At 41.1% G+C, this 17,858-nt stretch overlaps 1 protein-coding gene across 7 annotated transcripts in view; it reads right to left on the minus strand.

Annotated features, from left to right (window-relative positions):
- The window catches only part of SIL1 (SIL1 nucleotide exchange factor), a 288,848-nt gene that overhangs the window by 73,254 nt on the left and 197,736 nt on the right, over window positions 1-17,858 (minus strand). For all 7 annotated transcript variants that reach the window (XM_023735588.1, XM_023735590.1, XM_023735589.1 and 4 more), the window contains one exon: window positions 16,527-16,648. In XM_023735588.1, coding sequence (XP_023591356.1) covers window positions 16,527-16,648 — 122 coding nt within the window. The remainder of the gene's footprint in view (window positions 1-16,526; window positions 16,649-17,858) is intronic.

Below are 17,858 nucleotides of genomic sequence, written 5' to 3' on the forward strand. Positions count from 1 at the left end.
AGAAGAATGAAGAATACCAAAGACACAAGGAAAGTATTAGCCCAAGAGACAGAAAGGGCCACATAAACCAGAGACTGCATCATCTTGAGACCAGAAGAACTAGATGCTGCCTGACTACCACCAATGACCGCCCTGACAGGGAACACAACAGAGAGTCCCTGATGGAGCAGGAGAAAGGTGGGATGCAGGACTCAAATTCTAGTAAAAAGACCACACTTAATGGTCTGACTGAGACTGGAGGAACCCTGGAAAGCATGGTCCCCGGACTCTCTGTCAACCCAGAACTAAAACAATTCCTGCAGCCAACTCTTCAAAGATGGGACTGGACTGTGGGACATAAAATGATACTTGTGAAGAGTGTGCTTCTTAGCTCAAGTAGATACATGAGGCTAAACGGGCAGCTTCTGTCTGGACGTGAGATGAGAACGCAGAGAGGGTTAGGAGCTGGGTGAATGGACATGGGAAATCAGGGGTGGACAGGAGGAGTGTGCTGTCACAGTATAGGGAGAGCAATAAGGGTCACATAACAATCTACGTGTAAATTTTTGTATGGGAAACTAACCTGAAATGTAAATTTTCACTTAAACTACAACAATAAACAAAAATAAAAACATATTTTATCGTGTTTTAGGTGAAAGTTTACACAGCAAATTAGTTCCCATTTAACACTTTTTATACAGGTTGTTCTGTGACATTGGTTACATTTTCTCCAATGTGTCAGCATTCTCATTATTTCCATTCTCTTTGTTCTGTTTCCATTAATCTAGCTTCCCTGCCCAGTCTTACCTTCTCATCTTCACTTTAGGGTAAATGTTGACCGTTTGGTCTCATATAGTTGATTGTTTAAGGGAGAACAGCACTCGTGGGTGATACTGTTTATTTTATAAGCCAATCTGTTATTTGCTTGAAATATGGCTTCTGGGAGTGCTTTCAGTTCCAAGTTCAAAGGGGTTCCTCTAGTCTCTATCAGTCCAGTAAGTCTGGCATTTTTTATGAATTTGAATTTTGTTCATTTTTTTTCCCATTCTATCCAGGAACTTCTATTGTGTCCCTGGTAAGAACGGTTGATAGCTGGAGCCAGGCACCACCTAGTTCTTCTGGTTTCAGGCTAGAAGACACTGTGGTTCATGAGGGCTATTAGTCCTGTGGACTAGTTTCCTCTTTGAGTCTTTGGTTTCCTTCATTCTCTTTTATTCCAGATGAGTAGAGACCAATAGTTGTATCTTAGATGGCTGTCTGCAAGCTTTTAAGGACCCAGATGATATTCACAAAACTAGGATGTAGAACATTATCTTTATGAACTATGTTATGCCCACTGATTTAGTTGTTCTATGAGACTATGGTCCTAACCCAGTATACCAATCTTGAGAGGTGTTTTGATTATATCTAAGAAGTCTCTGTAACTGTTCCTATGTGTTTTATTATACATATGAATATATGTGCAACATACACATGTATATACATATGTGGTATTGGCTATTTTGAATCAGACAATTATATGGTCTACTATGCCAGGAATGACAAAATGAAGAGGAGTGGCGTTCGATTATTGTCAAAAAGAACATTTCAAGATCATTCCTGAAGTACAATGCTGTCAGTGATAGGATAATATCCATACGCCTACAAGGAAGACCAGTTAATGTAACTATCATTTAAATCTACACACCAACCAGTAAGGCCAAAGATGAAGAAACTGAAGATTTTTACCAGATTCTGCAGTCTGAAATTGATCAAACATGCAATCAAGATGCACTGATAATTACTGGTGATTGGAATGCAAAAGCTGGAAACAAAGAAGAAGGACTGGTAGTTGGAAAATACAGCCTTGGTGATAGAAACGATGCTGGATAGAATTCTGCAAGACCAACGACTTCTTTATCGCAAATACTTTTTTTCAACAACATAAACAGTGACTATACACATGGACCTCACCGGATGGAATACACAGGAATCAAACTGACTTCATCTGTGGAAAGAGGCAATGGAAAAGCTCTACATCATCAGTCAGAATAAGGTCAGAAGCCGAATGCAGAACAGAGCCAAAGTATGACCTTGAGTATATCCCACCTAAATTTAGAGACCATATTGAGAATAGATTTGACCCGTTGACGACTAATGACTGAGGACCAGATGAGCTGTGGAATGACATCAAGGACATTATACATGAAGAAAGCAAGGGTCATTAAAAAGTCCGGAAACAGAGGTGGGGCCAAGATGGCGGAGTAGTCAGACGCTTCCAGTGGACCCTCTTACAACAAAGACCCGAAAAAACAAGTGATTCGATTATATATGGCAATCTGGGGGCCGTGAACATCAAAGGCAGAGTTGAGGAACCGGACTGAGTGGCAGGGGGAGGGAGAGATGGTTCGGAAGTAGCAAGGAGTTGCCAGACCTGACCCAGCGAGAGCCTGAACCCTTCGGGCCTGATCAGCTCCGGGGTAAGCGGTGAGGCAGGCAAGCAGCCATGCTCAAGAGGCGCGTTTTCTGCACCAGGAGAGAACCATCACCAGAGTCTACGGCGGAGACCCAGAACCAGTGAGACACAGCCCTCCACGAAAGATAAGTACTTACATACAGCTTACGGCACAGATCAAAAACACCCCCCTTAGGGAAAAACCTCTCTCCCATTTAGCTCCCCACTCACTGATCTGCACTGGGTCCTGGACCGGCTTCAGCAATTGCCGAGTCCCCTGGGCCAGAAGCAGGATCCGTCACATGCCTGGAGCCATTCTTCCTGCCTTGGAGAGTGAACAAATTAACAAACGGGAAAAAATAAACTGCCAGCTCTCCTAAGCCAGGAAACCAGGGTAGGCATAGCTCCTTTGCCTAGGCACAGGCAAAAGGGATCCACAGACTTTGAGTGCCTTTCCCCCTGCATAGACTTGTGTGGGCCCATCTCCACAGCGTAGGCCCTCATTACCACAGTACAACAGGGTATATACTGGAACTCTAACCTCAACTGTTTCAGCTGTGAAGTGGCAGGTTCTTGAAATTTGACACTGCTCTGCCCATTAAGCAGGGTCTTCACCTACCCACATAAGGGGCCCGAGGCCTGGTGGCTCCACCCATGCCACCTAGCCACCTGCAAGAGGGGCCCATGAATAAGAGGTGCCCCCCAGTCCTTACAGCCAACAGCATTAGGTGCTCATAGTCCGGCTGCAAAACTCACGCACCTACGTGCTCTAGGGAACAGGGACACGCCTTCCTCCTGGACACTCGGGGGCGGCTGTCAGCCCCCTGCCTTGCTCAGAGTGTGTCCCCCCGCTAAAGCCAGATGCTTGTGCCTACACCGATCACCCATGCCTGTCTAGGACTGTAAGTGAGAGCCTACACCACACACTTGGTGGCTATCTACCTGGGCACCTGAGCTGAATCCATACAGGAGGAGTGGGTGGACTCCTGAGCTCACATACCTAGTAACAGATTTAACCACCTGGTGAAAGGACATTAGAGCTTCAAAGGTGCCAATAATCAAACTAGCTCATACAAGCAACCTATTTGGGCATATCAAAACAAAACAAGAAGCTAGGACACAGTAAGCAAACATTAAATAAATAAATATAATAACTTATTGTTGGCTTGGAGACAACAGTCAATATCAAATCACATAAAGAGGCAATCCATGACGGCTTCCGCAAGCACTCAAAATAAAGAATCTAGACATTTTCCAGAGGAGGAAAATTTCTTGGAATTACCGGAGGCAGAATACAAAAGATTAATATACAGAACACTTCAAAAATTAGGAAGGAAATTAAGCAAAATGCAGAACACGCAATAGAGAAATTAAAAAGATTAGAGAAGAGCATAATGACAAATTTAACAGGCTGCAAGAATCCACAGAGAGACAGCAATCAGAAATCCAGAAGATTAACTATAAAATTTCAGAATTAGACAACTCAACAGGAAGTCATAGGAGCAGCATAGAGGCAATGAAGTCAGAGATTGAAGATAAAGCATTTGACACCAACTTATTTGAGGAAAAAACAGATAAAAGGATTTTAAAAAATGAAGAAACCTTAAGAATTACGTGGGACTCTATCAAGAGGAATAACCTATGATTGATTGGAGTACCAGAATGGAGGGGATAACAGAAAAATACAGAGAGAACTGTTGAAGATTTGTTGGTAGAAAACTTCCCTGATACAGTGAAAGATGACAAGATATCTATCCAAGATGCTCATCAAACCCCACATAAGGTAGATCCCAAAAGAAAGTCACCAAGACATATTATAATCAAACTTGCTAAAACCAAAGATAAAGAGAGAACTTTAAGAGCGACTAGCGATAAATAAAAGGCATCTACAAAGGAGAGTCAATAAGAATAAGCTCAGACTACTCAGTAGAAACCATGCTGGCAAGAAGGCAATGGGATGACATATAGAAAGCCTTGAAGGAGAAAAACTGCCAGCCAAGAATTATATATCCAGCAAAACTGTCTCTCAAATATGATGGCGAAACTTGGGCATTTCCAGATAAAGAGAAGTTTGGGGAATTTGCAAAAACCAAACAAAAATTACAAGAAATACTAAAGGGAGTCCTCTGGTTAGAAAATCAGTAACATCAGATAACAACCAAAGACTAGAACACAGGACAGACCAACCAGATATCAACCCAGATAGGGAAGTCACAAAAGTAAATGGAAGCTAAAACACTGAAAATAGGGAAACAGATGTCAATATGGAATTTCTCTGTGAAGATAAACTTCCCCTCATCAACTATTTTGTTACCTTGATGTTCAGTTCATATTGGAAAGGTAGAATAAATGCTCAATTGCTCTAATTTGTTTACTACTTTCGATCAGTTATTTCCCTAGTATCTTCCAAATATGATCAATAGCGTTTTTCCCCCTTTCTTATCATGATGAACTAAGGGATTAAAGCATATTTAATAGTTACAATTCATTGTAGTTACTATTCTTCTTAAAGTGCAAACTGCTCCATCTTTGGCCAATGGAACTTCTTCAAGTTGACTCCTGCATCCTTTTCACATGACTGTAGTAGTCTTTGATAGCTTCCTTGCTTTCTATTATGGCAAGCTATTCCAGGATGTAAAAACGGCACGGGGGCAGTGTCTAATCTCCTCTACCTTCGTAAGGGAAAAGGAGAACCAAGATCAACAGCCCAAGACTGATTCCTATGACGTGGAGGTCAGACACGCCTTCTCTCTTAGCCATCTTTACCAACTCTGACACCAACTGTCCCTCCAACAACACTCTCCACTTCTCTGCTGGGTTTGATAATTCATTACAGTGGCCACACAGAACTCACAGACCATACTCACAATTATGGCATTTATTAGGAAAGTAACAGGTTACAAATCAGGCTCAGGAACACGTAAGGATACAGTTCTTTCATCAGGACAGCTCTTCCCAGCCATGCTTGCAGGCATGCCTCTCCCTGGCCTTAGGCCTCTGCCCAAAGGCACTCAGCTTTCTCTCTCCACAGGCTATCTCCTGCTGCAGGGTCTCTCCTGCCACCACTTCTCACTGCCTTCAGGGTTATAGCTTACTCTCTGTCTCCTGCTTCCAGGAGCTTCTCAGCACAGGGATACCGTGTCCAAAGGACACACTCTCCACTCCCGGCTGTTCTTCTTTGGTGGTGGCAGGATCCTCCTCTCTTCTCTGGAACTGGCTTTCTTTTAAGGCAAAACTGACCAACTCCCTTAGTGGGCCACAATTACCCTATCACACAGTGCTGCTCAATCACCTGGGTGGGAGTTACAAGACGATGGCTAGAAAGGCCACACATGAAAATACTTAATCTACCGCACAGGATCGCCTTGTACATATCCTACTCCAGATTTGAAATTAGTCATTTCACTACAAAATCATAGTCTGTTTTAGTGGAAAATGATATTATAGAGGGAAATGATATAGAAAAAATATAATCTGGGAGTCAGGGTGCTCAATGTTATTGAGCTGTCTTTTTTCTAGACCTTTTTGGTGAATAAAGCTAATATATATATATATATATATATATATATTTAAGATAAGAGTCATCAAAAATTCACACTAATACTCCTAATTCAAATTGAGAATTACAGGAGACTTTACTCAATCTCTGATTATACATTAGTACTTCCCTTCTCTCATGCTGAAAACCCTGGCTTTCAGAGACACCAGTATAATTACTTATTTGCTTTATTCCACAATACATACAACAGTCTCAGAATAACAATACCAAAATTACCACTGACGATAAAATTTCTGAAAAGTTTTGTAGGTTTCATTGTCCATACTGCATTGGGCAAAGCTGCTGCAAAAGACCTCTTTAAAGTTTTAAAAAGCAAAGATGTCACTTTGAGGACTAAGATGTGCCTGATATATGGTATTTTCAATCACCCCAAATGCATGCAAAAGCTGGACAATGAAAAAGGAAGATAGAAGAAGAATGGATGCATTTGCGCTGTGGTTTTGGCAAAGAAAATTAAATATACCACGGACTTCAGAAGAACGAACAAATCAGTCTTAGAAGAATACAACCAGAATTCTCCTTAGAAGTGAGGATGGTGAGTCTTTGCTCACTTACTTTGGACAGGTCATCAAGAAAAACCAGTCGCTAGAAAAGAACGTCATGTTTGGTAAAGTAGAGGGTCAATGAAAATGAGGGAAACCTTCAAGAATATGGACTGACCCAACAGCCACAACAATGGACTCAAACATACCAACGATCAGGAAGATGGTACCGGACCGGGCAACTTTCCGTTCTGTTATATGTACGGTAACCATGAGTCGGAGCTGACTCGAAGGCAACTAGTAACAACAACAACATATCCAACTAGGGATGTATAATCAAATTATGGGTTTTCAAATCACACAAAATAATTCCTCTCTGTGTAGTTATGCCACCAATTTTATAGACAGATTCACTTGTTTCATTTTCCTTTCAATTTTTATGAATTTTTAAATTGTTTTAAAACTATATAAAATATGTGTATGGCTGTAACGTCCCTCTCCCTTTAGTACATTTTACCTTTCAATTATTTTTAAAAATACAAACACATGCACATAATGGCATTTTCTTTGTACTTTTATCCACCTTCCACCTTCCTTTTTTCATTTAACAATATATCCTGGAAAATATCACTATAAAAATATTCTATAGTATATACAAATGATTCTTTAATCCTTTCTATATCTGTACAGTATACCATGGAAAAAATTATATAACTTATTTAATCAGTTCCCTACTGATGGTCATTTGGGTTGTTTCTGGTCTTTTGCTATTACAAATAGTGCTATAATGAATAACCTTGAACATACACATCTTTTTGTATTTTTGCCAATGTATTTTAGAAGTAAAAGCCTGGAAGTGGGAATCCTATTTCAAAAGATAAATGCATATGTAATTTTGCTAGATATTGACAAATTTCCTTCCATAAATGTAGCATTTTATAGTTCCACCAGCAATGTGTAAGAACCTGTTTCCCCACTGCTTCACCAACAGATATGCTGTCAATATCTGGACTTCTGCCAGTCTGATGAGAAGCAGTATCTCAGTGTAGTTTTAATTGGTCTTTCTCTTCTTAAGAGCAAGGTTGGGTATCTTTTAAGATGGTTAAGCCATCTGTATTTCTTTCATTCTATGAACTGTGTGGTTAGCTAGTTTTTCTACAGGGTTGTTAGTGAGTTTATTTTCTATTTTTAGGTGCTCTTTATATATAGTAGAAATATTAATGCTCTGTGATATAAGTTGCAAAGTTTTTTTTTCAGTTTTTTAATTTGTTGAAACCATTTTAAACTAAATTTTCAGCGTGGCAACTTTCAGAGCATAAAAAGAAGTATGATTTCCAGCCCAAATGCACTCTAAGTCTTGCTTGGGTGAAGAATTTTCTGGACAATTTTTCTCCTTTCCACGGAAAGCCAAGTTCCCTTAATAGCTCCTTTAGACGAGTAGATTTTTATTTTCTAATTCTCCCTTTCATGGACCCTAGGCTTTGTTTCCTGTCCCCCAACTTACAAAGCCTGTTGAAACAAAAAGCCCTCAGCCACTAGCGAATGGCAAATGTCTCCAGGACAGCCATCAGTTTCAGCGCTCTGTATCTCTTAAGATTCGTGCTTTCCATTATATCTGGCTATAAGATTTCCCTTGTTTTCTTGCAGGGCCATCACATAAAGAATATGATGTTATTAATCTCTCCCCTGGAGTTACGCAAAGCAGTGGCCCTAGAAGTTTCCTGCCAGATGAATTGTGCATTTAAGGAAGTGGTTAAATATTTAATCGAGCATCTTCAGGTATTCTGAACCAAGAGCATTTCTTGGGAAATGTAAACCACCATTTGCTAGACACAGAAGTCTCCCTGCTCCTTTTTTGTTGCTGTTGTTACTTACTATTTAAATTTTAATTATAAAAGCAATACATACTCACTGGAAGAAAAATCAAACAAAACAGAAGAATGGAAAATAAAAAGACTTCCTGCTCTTAGTGGCTTCCTACCTCCAACAGAATTTTGGTGATTTCAGCTTTGGCGTTAGTTTGTACTGTGAAATGTTCTAAGTAGCCACAGGAAACTTACCCTCTTTATAAGGTGCAGTGGGTACCACAGACTTGGGCACCAGTTCCCACTCTCAAGAAGCTTTCGATTTTGTTAGGGAAACAGTTGAAACAACTGGAGTACATCTGAGAAGTAGACGTAATACTTAGCAGTACAGGAAAAAAAAGGTTAATAAAACTGAAGATAAAGGAAAGAACTTTGTGGGCCGGGGTTATGCTGGGAAGATATTTAAGAAGGTGGTCAATAAAGAAAAAGTCCACAGACAGTCACATAGAGGATGTGGAGGAGGCAGGGGCATGTCACAGAGACAGAGTCGAAAGAAATGCTGAAGGGACAAGTTCATTAAGCGAAGTGGTGTCTCCCTCTCCCAGAATGAAGTCTTGGTTCCTGCAGTACTCAGGGTGGCTGGTCATGCTTCCAGCTGATTTTCCATTTGTCATTAACTGCCATTTTAAAAAAGTAATCAGACTTTGAAAGCAGCTTAAGAGCTACCACTACCCAATTGCCTGGGCCGATCTTGGTTAATATGCACACCAAATTGTTACATACAAAATGGTTTGAGCAAGCCCATCACTGGGGGAGTGTGGAAAAATTAGCTACTGGATCAGGAGGTCAGAACTAGTCCTAAGGGTCACATCTGAACTTTTATTCAAATGTTAGCATCTCTCAATGTCTGACCTCATCACAATCTCTAACCTTCTACTTTCTGGGCTGTCAGCCAGTAGGGCTACACATTCATTTTCATGATCTTAGATTTTAAAGGGTCATGGTGCGGTATCTGAATCATCCATTAACTATTACGTGATTAATAATAAAGACAGCACTCTCCACTCAACCCCTATATGCTATCTGAAAACATGTCATTTCCTAGGTATCAGTTTATTCCTTTGTTTTTTCATTTATTCATTCAATAATTATTTCCTGAGCATCTGCTCAATGCTAGGTCCTATTATACAGGGAGACAGCAATATTAAGATAGAGAAGGGATCCTATCCTTCTAGTACTGTCTAACAGGTTATCAACAGCAAACAAGTAATAAAACAAATACATAACTGAAATGCGAGATGAATGCTATGAAGAAACAGGGAGGGATTTAAAAGATTCCAGAGAGATTTTGGAAATGTTATCAATATGGATGTATTCAGTTGCAAGTAGCAGAACAATGACTAACATTGTTTTAAAAAAACAAAGACATTAACTATCTCTCAAACAGTCGCAGCGTTATGTCAACAGGGAACTGCCAGAAATTCAGGCCAGATTCAGAAGAGGACTTGGAACTAGGGATATCATTGCTCATGTCAGATGGATCCTGGCTGAAAGCAGAGAATACCAGGAAGATGTTTACCTGTGTATTATTGACTATGCAAAGGCATTCAACTGTGTGGATCATAACAAATTATGGATAACATTGTGAAGAACGGGAGTTCCAGAACACTTAACTGTGCTCATAAGGAACCTGTACGTAGATCAAGAGGCAGTCGTTTGGACAGAACAAGGGGATACTGCGTGGTTTAAAGTCAGGAAAGGTGTGCGTCAGGGTTACATCCTTTCACTCTATCTATTCAATCTGTATGCTAAGCAAATAATCTGAGAAGCTGGACAAAAGAAGAAAAATGGGGCATCAGGATTAGAGGAAGACTCATTAACAACCTGCGTTATGCTGATGACACAACCTTGTTTGCTGAAAAGTAAAGAGAACTTGAAGCACTTATCGATGAAGATCAAAGACCACAGCCTTCAGTATGGATTACACCTCAACATAAAGGAAACAAAAATCCTCACAACTGGACCAATAAACAACATCACGATAAACGGAGAAAAGATTGAAGTTGTCAAGGATTTCATTTTACTTGGATCTACAATCAATGCCCACAGAAGCAGCAGTCAAGAAATCAAAAGACACATTGCACTGGGCAAATCTGCAAAAGACCTCTTTAAGGTACTGAAAAGCAAAGATGTCACCTTGAAGACTAAGGTGGGCCTGACCCAAGCCATGGTACTTTCAATCGCATCTTAATGCATGCAAAAGCTGGACCATGAATAAGGAAGAACAAAGAACTGATGCCTTTGGATTGTGGTGTTGGTGAAGAATATCAAATATACCATGGACTGCGAAAAGAACAAACAAATCTGTCTTGGAAGAAGTACAACCAGAATGCTCCTTAGAAACAAGGATGGCAAGACAACGTCTTATGTACTTTGGACATGTTGTCAGGAGGGATCAGTCCCTGGAGAAGAATGTCATGCTTGGTAAAGTACAGGGTCAGGGAAAAACAGGAAGACCCTGAACGAGACAGAATGACACTGCGGCTGCAACAATGGGCTCAAGCATAACAACAACTGTAAGCGTGGCACAGGATCGGGCAGTGTTTTGCTCTGTGGTGCATAGGGTCACTATGAGTCGGAACCGACTCGAGAGCAACTAACAACAACAACAATACAAGAAATATTGAAATAAATGCTTTCAGAATCAGTCAGTGGCTAAACTATATCATCTTATCCTCCTCAGCAGGTTGACCTTGTGTATGTCACCTCAGAGGTCCCAGATAGCTACTGCAGCTCCAAGACAACTGCAATCAAGGCAGGAAAAAATGGGCAGGGTCGCTTTGCTGTCTCTCTTTTTATAAAGAGGCAAAATCCTTCCCAGAAATCCTTCCAGCAAACACCTCTTTATGTCTCATTAGTCAGAACTGGGTCATATGCCCATCTTTAAACCAAGCTCCAGCCATGGAGAACAGGATTACCATGCTTGGTTTATACTAATCATGGCTCATTTCTTAGAATTTGAGGAGACAATCCCCTCCATGAACATGTTCCTGCCCTCACGATACCAACGTTCCTTAAAGTAGAAAAGAAAGGCGGAAAGACGGTTTAGTAGACAGTAATAGTGAAAATAAAAATCCACAAAACTTGTTCACTAACTGAACAAGAGAGTAGAGAGAAATAAGATTCATGTCATTCAAAAGTTCCAAGCTTGGTGACAATGACAATCATAGTGACAAGAATAGATAAAAAGAGAATGAGGGAAAAACCTAGTTTGTGAGGGGAACAAATGAGTTCCATTTATTTCTCCTTGAGTTTGAGGTACAATCTGACAGTCTGGTAGAAATGGAGGATAGGACCTCAGGAGAAAGGCTAGACTTAAATGTAGACATGGAATTCATCCACAATGAGCGAGGATTTGAATCCATGGAATAGACAGGGCCACTTGGGCGAGAATATGAAAGGAGAGAAGAGGGACAAGTTCAGAAGAATTTTGATGGATAGCTACAAATAGTTCCCAGAAAAGGAGAGGGAGTAATTCATTACAGACATCCAAGAACCAAGAGACTACAACGACATGGAAGTCAAGAAGTAAAGTTTCCAAAGGAAAGTAGTGCTCACCATTGTTTACTGCTACAGAGATGGTAATGATGTCAAAGCATTTTTGGAAAATTTCAGGATGGTAGGGACAGAAACCATATTATAGGAATAATGGTTTTGAGAAAATTAACATCATGCTCATCTGTACTCACTTGGACCTCACTTTTTTCCCACTCTTTCAAGAAGCTTGGAAGTAAAAGAAGTCAATGAATAATAGGTTGGTGGCAGGACAGGGGTTAGTGAACAGGCAACCTGAATACACCTGTAAGCTAAGAGGAAGAAGCCTAGAGAGAGAGAAAAGAGTGAGGCACACTGGTGGTGATGGGGAAAACAGGAAGGCGTGCAGGGGCTGAATGTTACAACAAGGACAAAAAAGCATGCTCACCAGGAGAGATGAGGATGTGAAGAGATAATGGGGGTGGTCAGAGAATACAAGATTTTGGAAAAAATGGGAAGTGAATTTCAAAGTATCCAGTGGATGGCAGAAGTAAAGAGTTAAGAATGCTGTGTTCCAGCAAGCTTACAAAAGCCATCAAGTTGCAAGAGGAGAAGATACAGATGAGATGCAGATATGACACAGGGAAAATGGTTAAAAATGAAGTAAAACCTCAGTAGGGAGAGCACAACTGAGGACACGAGAGAGGCAATAAAGCCCAGGGTGAGGGGGTGCAGGGGAGACCATTCATTTTAGAAACAGATATGCGTAACGCAAATCTTCCAAGAAGATGCCAAGGAGAGAGAAGTTAGAAGAGAATCCTGTTCCAGGGATCCATCACAACAGAACATAACCTCACCATGATGGATGGTATGTGTACATCCCTCACACAGACCTCAGTTCCACAACATCTTGCAAACTGTGGACTAGTTCAAACAAAAGCATTGTGTACAGTGAACACTTACAAGCCCATATAATTACACAGTAATTCATACATGTACAGATGAGAATGTGAGCTGTTAAAGATGGATGTAGGAGACCAAAGGTGACTGAGGCACGGGCATGAGGACAGCAAAAGCCAGTGATACCTGGGGCAGGGACACCAGTCTTGATAGGTTAATTCAACACAATTAAAAGGTAAAGGCTATGTGCAGGGAGACAAGAGGAAACCAAAAGCAGGCAGCTAGTTTGCTGAGTAGTAAAACCAAAACCAGATCACAGAAGGCTTCATGGGCTCTGAAATTCACAAGGCCTTGCTGAGACTTCCCTTATACAGAAACACAAATGATTTGTCTGGGACTCCAGAAACTCCTGGTAGGTCAGACTGGAGACACACACAGGTGCCATCGTGAGAGGAAATCAGGTCACAGAAAGGCTAATGAAAACAACTGACCTGAACGAGGAGAAAGGTTTAAAAAAAAAAATGACACCATGAGAAGATGAAGCTGCTAAAAAAGCATCAGCCTCCCCCAAACCTCAAATCTCCTTATGCAAGGGCTTGGGCAACAAACAGCAGAAAATGAGTGTATGTGACCCATAAATAAGTGTGAATAATATTCAAAAAGAGGAACAACAAACTTTACTTCAGCGGCCCTGTAACATTTAGTGGTCATGTCAGTTACATTTATGTCAACAATCTCTTCTTGATCTTGGAATAATTGCATCATGCTTAACACCAGGGATAAGATATCTTTATCCATAGAAATGCACAGAGGCCTTATTAAGCAATTAACCCAGGCAGGCAAATAAACACCTACAAAAAGTGGCAAGATTAGCACCAAAAGACACGTGGTAGAACAGGGAGAAGAGAAAATGAGGAGGATAAAGGTCTGTAATATAGAAAGATGATTTAGGTTTAACCTAAGAATTTTCTTACAGTGAAAACTCACAGGAAAAAGGAAACATCATAATAAAGAAGATGATGATGTTACTATACCACCTTATAACTGACAGGTGCTTTATAACCATTTTCACAGGACTTACTGTAAAGGTTGGTTGTTCAAACCCACCCAGAGGCACCTTGGAAGAAACGTCTGATGATTGAAAAAGTCACAGCCATGAAAACCCCCCGGAGTGTAGCTCTATTCTGCAACACATGAGGTCGTCATGAGTCAGAATGAACTCCACAGCAACTGATTTGGCTTTTTTTTTTTTTTCTTTTACTGTATATTATTTGAAACTCACTCAATCTTAGGGCTGAAATGCACAGGACATCTATTATTGTCCCCAGTTAACAAAAGAAATAGCTGAGGCTTAGAAATGTAAAATCACTTGTCCACGGGCACAAAGCCAGCAAATGTTAGAGACTGAACTTGTACCCAGATTTTCTGACTCCAGGTCCAGTGGTCTGCTTTAAAAAAAAAAAAGAAAAAACACCCATCGCCATCGAATTGATTCCAACTCATTGCGACCCTATAGGACAGAGAAGAACTGCCCCACAGGGTTTCCAAGGAGCGGCTGCAGATTTGAGCTGCCGACCTTTTGGTTAGCAGCTAAGCTCTTAACCACTGTGCCACCAGGGCTCCCACACGTGGTCTGCCTAGTCCTCCCAAATACCAAAACATATGGACAAATGGGGCAGTACTCTTGCCCATCAGCAGAAAGCTAGAAGGAATGACTTCTGCCTAATGCTCCCTGCCCTGGGACTCCATGATTCTAAGGTGCTCACTTTCCGTTGAATACCCTCTTGACAAAGAGCCAGCTCATTCAGTCACTGTCTGTGTGCATGTACATGTGTGTGATATGTATGCGCACATGTGACTGTGCACAGGTAGGGACATACAGAGTCAATACTTAGGACATCAAGATAAATAATGAATATCAGACTAGAGCACAGAAACCTGCCTCTCTGCATAGAAATATTCTTACCTTGCATCAAATTCCTCTTTGCATAAAACACTGACACTTTCATGATGTTCAGGAGCCTGCTGTTGGCTTCCAAAAGCTCTGGCGCCATACCATGCTGTCACTGTAACGGCTCTCCAGTGAGTCATCAAAAGCCCAGCTAGAACATTTTGAATACAGCAGTTTGCTTGCCACCAAAACACTAAATTGCAATATTTTATATTTATCTCTATTTAAATTTTAGTGATGCTGCATATATGTTAACACAGTCTTAAGCTAATACAATCACAGAAAAGTCTTAATGCCACATATTGGCATAGTCCCTGGGTAAGTTATGGCTTGCTAAGCAGGCCCAATGCATGCCTCTCAAGTCATTTAGTTAGTCCTCCTTAACTAGGATGTGACACCAAGATGCTACACAGTTTCCCCCAAGAAATGTATTTCCAGAAGCAGCAGCAAGAGACATGTAGGATAATTTGTTCAGACTGAAGGTGGAAAGAGGGCACTTGACATTACAGAAAAGATTTTCAAGAAGGGTCTGGAGATAGATTAATAATGTTTGATTCAGTTCTTTTCTGGCTTGAAAGCAAAAGTTGAGCCTCAGTACAAGTTCAAACCTCTAAAGCCTCATTAGGGGAGACCCTGAACTTCCCCAAGGCCGAAACCACAGTGACCAATAACAAACTCAGATCCTCTCTCTTTCTAGGGGAGGGCTTCCCAGGAGCCTCTCTGGTTCTGAGAGGTGACACCAGGGAAGGTGGACTCTCCCTGGAGGCCCCAGCCTTTCCTGTCAACAACACAACCACAGGACAACCAGGCTGGAAGACCAAGGCAGTGTACTGATAAGGGAAACGAGAAAGGCCTGCAGCGCTCTCAGCCTCGCCTCACAGAACAACAACCCTTCCTAGCTTCTCAGCCCTGTCCCTCAATATACCCGGAAAAGATGCTGGAGCCTTTCAGAATGAGAAGGTATCAAACTGAGGTTCTAATTAAATAAAGATGAGAATGGATGAAAAGAAAAGGAAATCTTCTCAAAACAAAGCCTCCAATGCAAATATATTCAGAATAGCCTTTCTCCTGCAACATCACGGTCCCTGCAGTCAAGCCAGGTAACTCCTATTAGCCACCACCCATGTCATTGCATCAGGGATGAGAATGTTGGTTCCCATTTTAGAGGCACAAATGGTCTAGAGAGCAGATTTTCAAAAGTGAGAGTAATTACAGCTCCAATGAACCAACTGCAGCATGAAGACATCTTGACCTTTTTAGGATGAGTATAATGCTGTAGTGCCCACGTATCTTTCTGCATTCACTCTTGAGAGATGCTGCCTCCCCACTCCTCTTACCTGATAAGTCTTCTAGCACAAGTCAGACTAACTGAAATTCTAAACAACTCTCAACTCAGAGAGCACAATAACCTGGACGCATGTTGACTGGCTCTAAACAACTAGGGGAAGACACAGTCCCCTGAACAGGCTTTCCTTGGTCAGGTTCTTCATTTATTCATCACAAGATGTAGCTTCACTGTCAAAAGGATCAACTCCTGGGGTTTATTGCCCTCCCTCTCTACTCTCTCTGGTTTGTCTATTTTATATCAGCTTTGAATGAAACAGAGAACGCAACCAAAAATGTGTTATTCAATGTCCATATATATAGGACGGGGGTACCAGAAGTCATAGATGGTGACAACACGGGTAAAAATTCGTATCTACTTGGGATGAGGGCAAATTCTTACTCTAGTTTCCTGGGGATAACTCTGAAATGTGGGTAAGGATGTGCAGGAGCTCAACTGTAACATTTTTCCCATCCAGTCAGGTGAAGAATAAAGCTAGATTTCACCCGAAGGGCCCAAACCATTTGGGCCAATGAGAGGTTCATCCATACTGCTCACCTGGAAAAGGCAGCCCCAAGCACGAATGCAGCATACTCCTTCACCAGGGGCTCTGTGCTGTTCAGGGCATTGATCACCACTTGAAGGCCCCCAAAGGAAAGCAGGTCTTGAGCATTATCCATCTGCAACAAAGGCACTGCTTAGTACAGTACAATCATCAAGGAAAGAAGAGCTCTTCTTATATACTTTCTTTTGGTGACCATCCAAAAACAAATTTAAAAACCAAGTAAAAAGCAATGGTGGCCTTTCTGACTAACTAGGAAAGGGTTTTCAAAAACAAAAAATTTTAATAATCTTAAATTTCAGAGCTTCTAATTCATCTAACACAATTTATGAGCACCTGCGTGGGAATCAATGGAAATGACACCTAGCTATTGCTTATGCCAAACATGTTCTGGAAAATTCCAACACTGTAATGAGTCACAAAGCTTACTTGTAATGTACAAGCTGTTAACACAAAGAATCTGGTGTCATTTGCACCACTAAATGATGTCATGCTTCCTGTTCATGTCCAGTTCCAATGAGGGCAGTGGGGGCAGCAGAGACATTAAAAAAAAAAAAAAAAGGTGATTTCTAATTAGAAGCCAAGAACTATAAAAGGGGCCCTGTAGTGGGGGTGACAGATGAATATAAGAAGAGGAATAACAACAACACCTCCTGTTCCCTCCTCTCACCTCAGACATTCTAAGGGTGACTGAATCTGAAAACATTCATGATAAGATCTTCACAAAAGCCTCTGAAAGGCTTTTGCCTAGGCCTGTGTTAGTGTCTAGTGACTACCATAATGGGCAGTGCAGAACATTTCCATCATCATAGAAAGTTCTATTGGACTACATTGGTCTAGGCTATCATTTAAGCTCCAAAGCCTTGAGTACAGACTGACTCTCTTTTATTCTATATGGGATGTTGTTCCCCAGGTTTCATTAGTATCCTAGAATAAGATGACTCACTTTCCTCAGAAAAGTCACTGGATCCTGTTTTCCCCATATAGAAGCTGCAGTCTCCCTTGAAGATATCTTTGTCACTAGAAAGGCTGCCTCTTATCCACATGCTGATCTGTTATGGATTGAGTTGTGTCCCTCAACAATATGTGTTAATTTGGCTACCATGATTCCCAGCATTATGTGGTTGTCCTCCATTTTGTGATCTGATGTTATTATACTATGTGTTATAAATCTTAACCTCTATGATGTCAATAAGGCAGAATTAGAGGCAGTTACATTAATAAGGCAGGACTCAATCTACAGGATTAGGTTGTATCTTGAGTCGGTCTCTTTTGGGATATAAAAGACAAGAAGTGAGCAGAGAGGAGAGAGATCTCATACCACCAAG

This window comes from Trichechus manatus, unplaced genomic scaffold (genome assembly GCF_000243295.1).
Source record: "Trichechus manatus latirostris isolate Lorelei unplaced genomic scaffold, TriManLat1.0 scaffold00080, whole genome shotgun sequence".
Classification (NCBI taxonomy): domain Eukaryota; kingdom Metazoa; phylum Chordata; class Mammalia; order Sirenia; family Trichechidae; genus Trichechus; species Trichechus manatus.